Source organism: Heterodontus francisci, chromosome 6 (genome assembly GCF_036365525.1).
Source record: "Heterodontus francisci isolate sHetFra1 chromosome 6, sHetFra1.hap1, whole genome shotgun sequence".
NCBI lineage: Eukaryota > Metazoa > Chordata > Chondrichthyes > Heterodontiformes > Heterodontidae > Heterodontus > Heterodontus francisci.
This window is the reverse complement of record NC_090376.1, coordinates 48,694,966-48,708,255: the sequence shown is the minus strand read 5'-3', so window position 1 is coordinate 48,708,255 and position 13,290 is coordinate 48,694,966. Positions and strand designations below refer to the sequence as shown.

General features: G+C 42.1%; 1 protein-coding gene across 3 annotated transcripts in view; it reads left to right on the top strand.

The window, feature by feature from the left end:
• Positions 1-653: 653 nt before the first annotated feature.
• tnfrsf19 (tumor necrosis factor receptor superfamily, member 19) overlaps positions 654-13,290 on the top strand; it is a 126,481-nt gene continuing 113,844 nt past the window's right edge. For 2 of the 3 annotated variants that reach the window (XM_068032846.1, XM_068032844.1), the window contains exons 1-3: positions 654-866; positions 2,575-2,703; positions 9,376-9,486. In XM_068032846.1, the coding sequence (XP_067888947.1) occupies positions 2,635-2,703; positions 9,376-9,486 (180 nt within the window). In that variant the 5' untranslated portion in view covers positions 654-866; positions 2,575-2,634. Of the gene's footprint in view, positions 867-1,107; positions 1,183-2,574; positions 2,704-9,375; positions 9,487-13,290 lie in introns of those variants that run through there. The other variant, XM_068032845.1, reaches the window with a different exon arrangement.

The window sequence follows — 13,290 nt, the reverse complement described above, 5'->3', positions numbered from 1 at the left end:
TGCCAGTTCCCATTGTCAAGGTTCACACATGAAAAATGATCATTTGGGCAAGTGACTGGAGGGCAACTGGACCGACACATCAGCTGGAAGTCAACATTTACTGAACAGGGGAAGGGGGAGAAAAACTGACAGAGAAAAATCAGTGAGATAAATAGCTAAGCCAAATTCTCAAATAAAAAATCATGCCAATGTCGAGATGTATGAAAATTGTCACCATCGCAATTTCTGCCCATGTTGTAGACAATAGCGTAGACTGTTCTTTGTATACAGTTTTTTGTGGTTGCATACAACTTTGTATGTACTCCGACTGATTACAGAGGGTAATTATTCCATGCAATGCAGTTTCAACAATAAGAATCACGCCGTCGTTATTATTGTTATAAATAAGTGCGTTCACACATTCATGTTGATTCAATGAGGTTTTCAAAAATGCACGTATTGATATTAAACGAGATAGTGCATCTAGCTGCATCTGTCTTTGTCCAGCACTCGTCAGCATTACGCTCTCAATTTAAGCAGGCATGTGTGTAAACCCAATCTGAAGAAGGATTAAAGTTTTGTTCTATACTATTACCAATTTTCCCCAGGATGCCTCATTCCTAACCAATCCCTTTGCAGTCTGAAGTTTAGATGATGTCATGGGATCTGAAAAGGGAGATGAAAGGGATAGACTGTAACCCCTGGCGCTGAGAAGTGCTTGACACACACACAGTCTGAAACTCCCAAACACTCTAGAGCCGCAGCGGTTAGATTCAGATAAAACATCAGCGTAGGAAGGCTGCCACGGCTCGGTTGCTTTTACGGACTGCTAGGTACAAGAAAAAGGATCTGCATCCAAAAGAAACAAAAAGGAGTCGACTTTCGAGGTATAGAGGAACACGAACAGGGGTCTGCGCTCCAACTCTGCGCTGGCGCTGTACCTGCTTTTAAATGCTCTTGGTCCGCAGCAGCCTTTGATCGCTCAGTGATCTCCGATCAGATTACCACAGGCTACTGCTGGCCCTGGCTGCTGCCTTTGAAGTGGCTGCACTGCATTGAAATGTTGCTGGGCGATCAGAGTGTGGGGCGGCGGATGGCGGGGGGTTTGCGGACACTGAGCTGGGGGAAGGGGGAACTTTAGATGTGAAAAGAGAGAAACCAAAGGAGAAAGTCAAGAGAATAAAGATCGCGAGTTCGGGGCAGGTAAGCCGATGGCTTGCGGGTTGGAGGAAATGGGCGGCAGATTTACTTGTCCGAAAGGCGAGTGCAGGCAGTTTAATGCCCCGTATTCCAACTTTTAATGGAATTGATCGCTCGGAATGAGTGTTGCCAATCACAAGGCTGGCTCGGTGGCTTTTAGCATTTGGTGCTTTGCTTTCCACACGCGCGGAGAATGTTTTGGTATTTTTTTTGAGGAGTGAGGGGTGAGCTCCCACCGGTTTCAATTGATGTTCGGAGGGATGGTGGTGATGATGTTCATTGAAATCGGCCAATATTCGGCGTCTATGACAGTTATTTACTTCACCAAATTGCCCGCCTTTTAGGATAGAATTGGTGACTGTGCGCGGATTAAATATCGGTGTCTATTGGGGAAGTAAAAAGTTTATGGAGATGCAAAATCCGCCGTCGGCTGCTAGCCATCCCTTCACCGAGCTCAGGCTGTGAGGAGAAAAGGGAACTTTCACTGAAAATAAACAAGGGCACAGATTCACGGCCTCACTACATCAACTGACTATTATAAAGAGGGAAGAATTGCTCCGCTCAGACTGTGTGGCGACATCCATCACAATATTTTTTTCAAATGCACTCACCCTGTCGCTGTAGAAAACCTTCTCTGGCCTGAAGGTGAGTCAGGCAAACTGGGCCAACAATCAGGAAATTATCTGACCCCCTGACCTCTGCCAATCCAGCCGGAATTCGGACGGAGTTGCAAAGAATTGCACGAATTTGGCCACCTTTTTGGAGACTGCCTCTCAAATCCCGTCTCTGCTTCCATAAGCAGTGAATAAATCCAGCAAAAATGAGCTTTGTGTTTCGATATTCCCATGTGTGCCCAAGATAATCAGGTCTTTCTAAAAGTAGAAAGTTGTGGCCTTTATATTTGATAAGACAAAATTCTGCAAACTCGGCACTTGAGAATTCTTTAAAGGATTTTATGATCAACCTTACAAGCTCTTAATTAAAAAGTACACATTTAAAAAAAGGCGATCTGAAACACGGAATATGTTGGAAATGCTGAGAAAATATAAGCTGAGAATAGACGTGTTAATGTTTGGATGTAACCCATCGTCAGGAGCGTTAGATATCTTACAATTTTACAACAAAAACAGGTTTGCTGCAGTTTAATTTTAGAAGGGACGCGATTCCAAAAGCTTATGAACCAATCCAGAATTTCTCTAAATAAACATATTTTGCAGAATTGTTCAGGCACTGGACACCTCTGTGTGGAACAGTGTCACTCATACATGGCAAGGAATTCTTGCAGCACTTGAGCATTCTATGATGCCGATATAAGGACCGATTGTTGTGTGATACAGTTCTTACTTATAATCCTTTGTCCACTTGAGATTTACTAGAAAGTGTTTTACTTTCCAGACCTATTTATTGATGAGAAAGCCGAGGTAGATCTCAGCGGAGATACTTTGTACCGCAGGAATGAGAGTCTGGATGTTCCACAAACAAAAAGGCATGTTGCAACACCTGCTGATCGCTTTGTTTTGTCTGGTAAGGAGTTTGTATTTGATGTCTTTGTACCAGTCCTTGAAAGTCTCCACTTTCCAGAAAATTGCAATGTATCATTACAAGACCGAATGCAAATATCAGAAGACTCCCAAAATGATGATTGTGATATTTTGTGTTCAAATGACATAGGGTTGCATTTTGCTTCCAAGTATAGAGTGCTTTCACATTGGCTGTCTCTAGCAGGTTGGAACACAGAGTTAGAGATATGAAAAATGTTGCATATTGCTACCAGCTCTCTAATTCTCAGAAAGTATGTAACACAAAGGTTTATTGTTATATTTTTACAAAGGATTGGGACCACAGTCACTCCAAAAAAAAAGCTGCACTTCCTTTGTCAAATACCATTATGGTGGATAATCTTTCCAAAATATTCTTTACAAATTGATATGTTACTGTTAACCCTTCAAAGTGTTTATTAGGTGTGCAAATTTTCTAGAGTCCTTCTGGTTTATTAAGAATTATTAGGAAAAGGGTTAGTTTATAGAGATAGTTTATTCAGAAACAGCTGAATACAGTCAACCTTTGTAATTACAGACTTATGGTGACTAGCAAAATAGCTCTCATCAGGAATTTGGATTTCGAGCTTTGAACCTTTCTACTGGATATAATGATAGCTTTTACCTGACCTGGGAGCAAAATTGTTCTAGTAAAATGTTTGTAATTATCGTTCCACTGAATCTGAATAGTTTTTGCTATTGCCTTAAATCACCAGCCAAACACACATCCCTGTCAGTGAAATGTTTCAGATCCTGTGCTATTCATTGTTCACTGAAAGAGATCAAACAAATAGGCCAAATCCATATAAAACAGCTATTTTCAAGAAAATTAATTTTCGTTTTACCTCCTTCTCCATAAGAATCAACAATGTAGTACCAAAAACTTTTAAATTGAAATCTTACAGCTGTGCTATGTGGGCTCCCTGTTGCGAATACCTCGATTTTAGAATTTTTATCTTTATTTTACCATGTTAAAGGTGCTATATAAATACAAGTTGTTGTTGGCTCTGTCTATCACAGTGCACCAAGTCCTGCTCACCCATCACTGCTGTGCTCACTGATCTACATGTTCCAGTACAGCTACAACACTGGCATCTACCCAGCAATGTGGAAAATTGCCCAGGTATGGACTGTGCACAAAAAGCAGGACAAATCCAACCCAGCCAATTACTGCCCTATCAGTCGACTCCCGATCATCAGCAAAGTGATGGAAGGGGTCATTGATAGTGCTGTCAAGTGGCACTTGCTCAGCAATAACCTGCTCACTGATGCTCAGTTTAGGTTCCATCAGGGCCACTCAGCTCCTGACCTCATTACAGCCTTGGTCCAAACAAGGACAAAAGAGCTGAACTCCAGAGGTGAGAGTGACTGCCCTTGACATCATGGCAGCATTTGACTGAGTATGGCATCAAGGAGGCGGAGTCAATGGGAATCAGGGGGAAAACTCTTCGCTGGTTGGAGTCATACCGAGCACAAAGGAAGATGGTTGTGGTTGTCGGAGGTCAAGAATCTCAGTCCCAGGACATCACTGCAGGAGTTCCTCAGGGTATTGTCCTAGGCCCAACCATCTTAAGCTGTTTCATCAATGACCTTCCCTCCATCATAAGGTCAGAAGTGGGGATGTTCACTGATGATTACACAATGTTCATCACCATTCGTAACCTCTCGGATACTGAAGCAGCCAATGTCCATATGCAGCAAGACCTGGACAATATCCAGGCTTGGGCTGATAAGTGAGTCATGCAGACCTCCACCTGCCAAGAATGAGGCACACACATGAATATTAAAACTTAAAATTGCTGCTGGGAAGAAAAGAAGGCCGATCACAAGGAAATGCCAGGCCCCTCGCTGGAAAGACCTTTTTTTGCATACTAGCAGACGGTGTTGAAACAAAGGACCCAATCCCTGCTTCCCCAATACACAGAAGACCTGGTCAGACCAGTTTAGTCACATGACTAATTAGCAGTTGGAGTTTTTGAATTTGAACTTACCACAGAGAATTTGAACTGAGAAAGCGTTTTTCTCCTGGACTGAGAACACCTCTCTCCTGTCTGCTCCCATCTCTTTCTCACGGAACTAAAGATCCATTGAAGACATATGAACCCCAAGAGAGAAAAGTCTCCTACAGTGAACAAGGTTTAAGAAGAATACTGGGCCCCAACAAAAAGCAAGACTACCTACAAATGGACCGCAGTGAGTTCGAAGCACTGTAACAAGAAACTCTTCTGATATTGCCTCAAACCTCTCTACTTTATTTTTCTCCTGCTCTTTTCTGTCTCTATTTGCATGTGCATATCGCGTATGCATGCTAGCATGAGGCGCGGCGTGTATCCGTAGGCATTAACTGAATTAGAGTTACAGTTTAAGTTTTAATAAATTTCACTTTTCTTCTTTAAACCTAAGAAAACCTGGTGTGCTCATATCTTTGCCTTATAATTGGAAAGCGGTGAACAAGGATTCACCAAGGGGGAACTCAAAAACACAGTGTGTTTAAAAATTAAACCCTTGTTACAATAAGACCAGATGAAGACAGTAAAAGACTGCAGTAAAAGAAGGCAGCTCACCACCACCTTTCTCACCTGGTTGTAACAAGTGGCAAGTAGCAGTCACGTCACACAAGTGCCAGGCAATGACCATCTCAAACAAGAGAGAATCTAACCATGTCCCCTTGACGTTCAATGGTATTACCATCGCAGAAACCCTGACAATCAACATCCTGGGGGTCACCATTGACCAGAAACTGAACAGTACCTGCCACATAAATGCTGTGGCTACAAGAGCAGGTCAGAGGCTGGGGATTCTGTGGCGTGTAACTCACCTCCTGACTCCCCAAAGCCTATCCACCATCTACAAGGCACAAGTCAGGAGTCTGATGGAATACAGTCCACTTGCCTGGATGGGTGTAGCTCCAACAACACTCAAGAAGCTCAACATCAACCAGGACAAAGCAGCCCATTTGATTGGTACCCCATCCACCACCTTCAACAGTAACTCGCTCCGCCACTGACGCACAGTGGCAGCAGTGTGTACCATCTACAAGATGCACTGCAGCAACTCACCAAGGCTCCTTCGACAGCACCTTCCAAACCCGTGACCTCTACTGCCTAGAAGGACAAGGGCAGCAGATGCATGGGAACACCACCACCTGCAAGTTCCCCTCCAAGCCACACAGCTTCCTGACGTGGAACCATATCACCGTTCCTTCAGTGTTGCTGGGTCAAAATCCTGGAACTCCCTTCCTAACAGCACTGTTGGTGTACCTACACCACAAGGACTGCAGCGGTTCAAGAAGGCAGCTCACCACCACCTTCTCAAGAGCAATTAGGGATGGCTTTAAATGCTGGCCTAGGCAGCGACGCCCACATCCCCCGAATGAATAATAAAAAATCATTGGCTCCTGATCCCTCAATGCCTCCAAATTAAAACTCTCATCCTCACCTTCATGCCTCTTTTCTTTGGAACCTCTTCCAGCCCTACAACTGTTTGACAAGTCGCATTCCTTTTACTCTCCCCTCTGGTACAATCCTCTGTCCTCTTCACTGCACCATTGGTGGCCATGCCATCTTGGACCCAAACTCTGGAATTCTATCCTTAAACCTCTCCACCTTTCCAGCTCTATCATCTCCTTTAAGACTCTCCTTAAAACCCACCTCTTTGACCAAGCTTTTGGTCACCGCTCTTAATAACTCCTTCTTTGGTTTGATGTCCATTTTTGTCTGCTAACAATTCTGTGAGGCACATTGGAATGTTTTCATATTTTAAAGCCTGTATATAAATGCAAGTATTATGTTGTTATCCCAGCAAAGGATCTGTCAAATATATAAATTAAGCAGTTGCTTGACTTGTAAGGAGGGTGACTTGGAAGTAAAGCCCATCAGTAAATCAGTAATTCTAATAAAAGTTAATAACCTTTCAAAACAATAAATTGAACAAAAATAATTCAACCAGAGAGTAATACACATTTGGTTGTATTTATGTTTCAATATTAAGGTGAAAAGAGCCAAGCAAAGTAATAGGAATATAAGCTTATTTGACTAAGTAATGGTTGTTCACTAGTCTGATTCAGAACTGAAGAAAGGTCACTGACCTGAAACGTTAACTCTGCTTCTCTCTCCACAGATGCTGCCAGACCTGCTAAGTGTTTCCAGCATTTCTTGTTGTTAAGATTCTGAGCGGGCTTGACAGGGTAGATGCTGAGAGAATATTTCCCCTTCTGAGTGAATCTAGAACTAGGGAACACAGTTGCAAATTAAGGGGGCTGTCATTTAAGATGGAGATGAGGAAGAATTTATTTTCTCAGTGTTTGGAATTCTCTTCCCAGTGAGCAGTGGAGGCTGGGTCATTGAATATATTCAAGGCTGAGTTAGACAGATTTTTGATCTACAGGGCGGCATAGTGGCGCAGTGGTTAGCACCGCAGCCTCACAGCTCCAGGGACCCGGGTTCGATTCCGGGTACCACCTGTGTGGAGTTTGCAAGTTCTCCCTGTGTCTGCGTGGGTTTTCTCCGGGTGCTCCGGTTTCCTCCCACAAGCCAAAAGACTTGCAGGTTGATAGGTAAATTGGCCATTATAAATTGTCACTAGTGTAGGTAGGTGGTAGGGAAATGTAGGGACAGGTGGGGATGTTTGGTAGGAATATGGGATTAGTGTAGGATTAGTATAAATGGGTGGTTGATGTTCGGCACAGACTCAGTGGGCCGAAGGGCCTGTTTCAGTGCTGTATCTCTAATCTAATTAATCTAATCTAAGAGTTATGGGGGGGGTGTGGGCAGGGATGGGGGTGGGGTTGGTGGTGGTGCAGGGAGTTGGTGACAGGAAAGTGGAGTAAGGCCATAATCAGATCAGCCATGATCTTGTTTAACGGCAGAGTAGACTCAAGGGTCTGAATGGCCTACTCCAGCTCCTATTTCTTATGTTCTTATTCAGTTTGTCAGATTAGGATGATTTTCACAATTTACACTGGGCTATTCTCATCTGACTCTTAGTACAAAACATTCACTCCACTCCTTGCTGGATTAGAAATCTTTCCAATTCTTTTTTGAATACGTTACTTGAGTTGTAACTAACTACACTAGGTGGCAGTCTAGCTCTAAAGTCAATACAGCTTTTTAGGGCTACAAGTTATTTCTCAAGTTACACTCAACACATAGTTTGACCTAGCTGATTAAATAGAATTTACAGAGCAGAAACAGGATATTTGGCCCAACACGTCTGTGCTTCATGCGAGCATCCTCCCACTTTAATTCACCTCACCCTATTAACTTATCTTTCTATTCCCTTCTCTCTCATGTACTCATTTAGCTTTCCCTTAAATGCATCTATCAATGACCTACCATTCTAAAGATTTGCCTGTCTTGTCATTTTTAATGTACTGTAGTTTGTGCTGTTGTGTCCTTGGCAAGTCCAGTTGGGGCCATGAAATATTTGCAGCCTTTTAATTATACAAAATGTAGAGTTACACATTGAATAGTGATTGCAAAAACATAAATCAGAGTAAATGCCTATGTAGTAGAGGGAGCATCACAGAAAACCGTTATAATGGACTCTGAAGTAGATTCTTTACAGTCCTTGTAGTGTTGGTTCAACTAACCTTTCTTTATATATCACAATGCAGCAATAGGACTAAGATTACATTGCAATTCACAGATGTTTGTTTCTATGAAACCAATTTAATAAGGCCTTGTTTATCCTGTCTTTTTAAATGAAAGTCAAAGACTTTTCATGCTTGCTATTCCTTAACTCTTTGTATCGTTATTCAGTTTTCAGCAAACCAGAGGCAATGGGACAAGGAATTGCCAGTATAATATTTAGGAGAACAAATAAGCAGAGTCTAATAAATTTGGAACTTAAGTTGATACCATGCTGAGGCCATTGCATGACCCAAATGCGAGGAGTTCCAGAAATAGTGATTCCTTTGTCAGAGAAGGTTTTGATGTTGGAGACCACACTGTTTATATGGTGTTGCCTCTCACAGCAAAGTTATGCAGGTATGGTTCATTCAGGGACCTGCTGAGCTGTTTGATGTCCCCAACATTTACACCATTACAGGCCTCAGATTGTGGAATCAAGCTGTGCAAGGAGACAGAGCAGATAGTAGAATAGTAACATCACACTGCTAGCCTCCCATTGTTCTGAAGACAAATGGCACAGATCAAACATTCTTGTCAGAAGCTTTGCTTACAGTGGCACTGCCAGTAATCAGCTTGCAGTAGTGACTGATAACAAAATTCACTCTGGCATTAATGCCACGTCAGACTTCCTCTGGCATTAAAAATCATAATACTGCGGATGCTAGAAATCTAAAAAACAAAACCAGAAAAGCTGGAATACTCTGTAAATCAGACAGCATCTGTGGAACAACAAAAGTCAGCTAGTTGATGTTTTAAGTTTAAAAGACCCTTCCTCGGGCTTTATCTGCTTTGATTCCTTCTTGATTTAGGGCAGCCAGAAAATTTATATGTTTAGTATATACATTGCAATTATCAATAGCGGCTTTTTCAATATTACTCTGCAGACTGCCTGTACGCAATCAGAAAAGGATGCTTTTTTTTAATTACCCAGTTACTACTTACCAATATTTTGCTCTTCCAACTTCAATGAAAAACGAAAGATTCTTTTGGAACTGAATTTATTCAGTAATTCTGCCTGTTTTCATTAGGTTCGCTTAGCTGCAGGCGAGACAGGAGACTGCCGGGAGCAGGAGTACAGAGACCAAGCTGGGAACTGTGTGGCCTGCAAACAGTGTGGTCCAGGGCAAGAACTCTCAAAGGTATGAAGAGCTGAAGAATTTATTTCTCCAGTTTCATCCACTGCCTCCTACAGTCATAGGATGTATCAATGGATCAGATTCAACATATTCATTCTGAAATTTGAATCTCCATAGCCTACACTTGCCAGCACAAGTTCTCAGAGAATGGAATGGCAGACTAGCACTGGCAGAGTACAAAACACATGTTGAGAGCCACAGCTATAAGCTGTGAGTTAATGCTCCTTCCCTCGGGTACATTTGAAACAATTAATTTAAATCAGTCGCTGCCTTATACTTGAAAAGTGAGTGAGTTTGTGTCATTCAGATTTGTTTATGGGTCCTGGCACACAAAGGGGCACTGGTTCAGAGATCACAAGGAAATACAAAAAGGTCAGGCCCGGAGCCCTACTGTGCTCTGCATTGTCTTTTTGTGCATACATAGTAAAATCAACTCTCTACACACTGGGACTTAGACTGATTCACAATGATTGCTGTAAAGGCCCATTTACACAGGGGCCACATATTCAAGACAGAATGAAGTAACATTTGCACTGAAATAAGCTATGTTTTATATGTGTTTAGAGAACATTTTAGAATAAATTTAGAATTATTGACAAAAAACATTCTTCACGTTTTGAATGAAAACTCAGTTTGCTTTTACTCTGATGCTCTGTTTCGTGCTCTCAGGCAATCTGATGAAATGGTGGTAGACGGTGTTTTCAAAATGTGTGCGCCAGAAGTTTTGTCGATGATGTTGCGTGCATAACCCAGGCTATGGGTCTGGCATCCCAATGCTGGAATTTGAGGGTTAGCCTGATTTAGATCTTCTGGGGGCTCTGCCAACTCCTGCTGCAAATTCAAAATAAAAGTTAACAGAATTGACTCCAGATTCACTGTGAAAATGAAGCTTAAGGCCAGAGCCTTTTTTCAAAGGATATTAGAAACATACACTGTTCTTTTTTAAAAAAAACATTTGGTTTGTTAACTCTTTATGTTCAGAATGTGATAAGCCCCTGCTATTAATTTTAAAAATTGTTATTCAAAAGGCGGTGTTTTTGAAATTAAAGTGGAGATAATATTTTGATTTCAGTTAATTGAATCTCTCTGCAGAAATCAAAAATCTGAGGTTCAAAAGTAAGTCCAAAATGCTCTCATAATTCTCAAATGATTAATAAACTTCCTATCGATTGATCAAACTAGCTTGCAGTTAAAATCCTGATTTAAAATACAACATGGCTAAAATTGATTAATGATTAGCATGAAAATGGGAAGAGGAAAGAGAGAGAAAAGTGATTTAGAAGTCCTATTGTTGGAGAAACTAGATTAAGTTGTTGTTTACTTTGTCAGACATTGATCACTGTTTTGGCTTCAAGTTATCTTTAGTTCTATCATCTTGTTCCTACCCACATTAGAGCTGCTTTACATGGTCATGCTAAGAAGTCAGGGACAATGGTGACTTTTTGTTTGTGAGAATGCCATGTCATCCATTGAAATTCAAGTGTTTGTTCTTGTGCACATTGCGCCTTTGTGCTCAACTAACCCTTTGTTGTTCATGGACCATTACGAATTTTGATCATTGGCCCGAGAACCAAGGAGCAAAATTACACACAAGTTTCAGCAAGGATAACTAAATTAGTAACTCCTATTTACAGTCTTATTGCCTTCCTCTGGTAGTCCAGCATTCCCAACATAAACCCTTTCCCTGCCTTCCATTTACACTCCTTAGTTTTGGAAAGAATGTTTCTGTTACAATTGTCTGTTGGCTAATCTCAGCTAGGGAAGCAGTGGGAGCACTGCAATTGGACTGAGCCCCGGGCTAGGGAGCGGTAATATCAGCCATATTTCCAAATCTTGATCACTGTTTAGTTGATTGTTGCTGGAAAGTGCATGTCTGGATGTCAACTGAGGACATGTCAGATTCAGCTGTGATGCCTGCCGCAACTTTATGGCTGTTATGGGAGCGCTCTTCAAACTGGGGGTTGGAAGGATATGGTTTCAAGCCCCATGACAAGGATTGAATTCATAATCTAGGTTTACACTGTAATGAAGCACAGAATGAGTGTTGCATTGCTGAAGATACTGACCTTTGGATGAGATGGAAACTGAAGTTCTTTGCCTGTTCCAGTCGAGTCTACATGTTCTGCTGGATGTTGAAGATCACAAGGCACATTATAAAGACAAGCAAAGAGTTCTCTTATGTGATGAGTAATATTCCTTCTAACCAACAGCATCAAAAAGCAAAATAAACTGATATACATCTAATCCCTGTTTGCGAATGCTGTTAGCACAGGATGGCTCTCTCATTTGGTTACAAAGAAACAGTCACTGGATTGAATTTTATAAGCCTGCGGCCTAAATCGGCGGCAGGTGAAAAAATGTCCCAGCCGTGCGGGTCGCACACCAAAGTGTCGCCGTGATTCTAAGCGCGGCAGCATATTTAAATAGCCAGGCGGGCCACCCGCCCCTCCCCCCGATCATGTGGAGGGGGCAGGCTGTCCGTCCCCAGAAATGGCATCAGGTGCTTGTGCGCAAGCGCTGACGCCATTTATAAAGGGCTGTCAGCCTTACTGGCTTTTTAAAAAATTTAATGCAATTAAATAAATAATTCTCTTTTGCCCCTCTCTCACCCCACCCCCAATAACAATTAAATTAATTTGCCCTTCCCCCCAAAAAAACACTTGCCTTTACCATCTGACCGTACACCCCAAACTGCCTTAACTTTCAACTACAATCCTTCCCACCATCCCTTACACCCATGATGATAATATGACCCCGTTAACTCCTGCACTGATAATTTGATGAACTCTCATCTGGCAACAGGGAATAAACCTCATGGGCTTTTCCGGTTAGCTTACTTTGTAATAAAAGAGATCAGGTCTCAGCTGGCCATTTTAGCTGCCTTGCCAGTTTCTCAAAAGACACAAAAATTTTTCTACATCCTCTTCATTGAATCTTGGAATTAATCGAGCTAGTTTTAACAATTCTGTACCCAACCCTAAATTACGCTCCTCCATATTGGCCATGCTTTCACTCTGTCGCCCCCTGGTTAACTCAAGCCGCTTCAGTTCTCTCTCTTCGCATTCCTTCCAGAATATTCTTTCTCTCTCTCCTCTCTTTTTCTTCACGTTCCTTCTGGAAAGCTGTCTCCTTCTCCCTCTCCTCTCTCTCTTTTTCCTCTAATTCAAGTTTCCTCTGTTCCAATTGTAGCTTTGCTGCCAGTATCGTATCAGGATCTACTTCTAATACTGCTTCTGCTTCCTCAGATTCAAGGGAAAAATGGCTTACCACTAGTCTTAGGAGCTCACACTTCCTAGCCTTGCCACGTACAGTGATCCCACACTGCTCAGCCATTTTCCTCAGCTCCATAGACAGTGCTTTTAACTTATCCCAAGTTACATCACCCTGGCTTGGGGAGCTACTAGCTTCATTGGCAGACAAGTATTCAAGCACACACAACCACAAGAAAACCTGTAGTGAAATCTTGCTTTTTTTGATTGGGAACAATTTGGCTTCCCACTTCCAATTTCTTTCATTTGTCTGTGGGTCAATTCCGAATGCTAGAACCCAAATTTCTGTTACAACCAGGTGAAAAAGGTGTCTGGGGGTCCCTCTCAGCCTTCACCTGGTCTTACTGTAACAGGGTTTAATTTTAAACACACCGTGTTTTTAGCTCCCCCTTGGTGAATCCTTGTTCACTGCTTTCCAATTATAAAGCAAAGAAACCAGCACAAACAGGTTTCCTTAGGTTTAAAGAAGAAAAGTTGAAATTTATTAAACGGTTGGCGCCTACGGATACACAACACGCCCACGCTAGCGTGCATATGC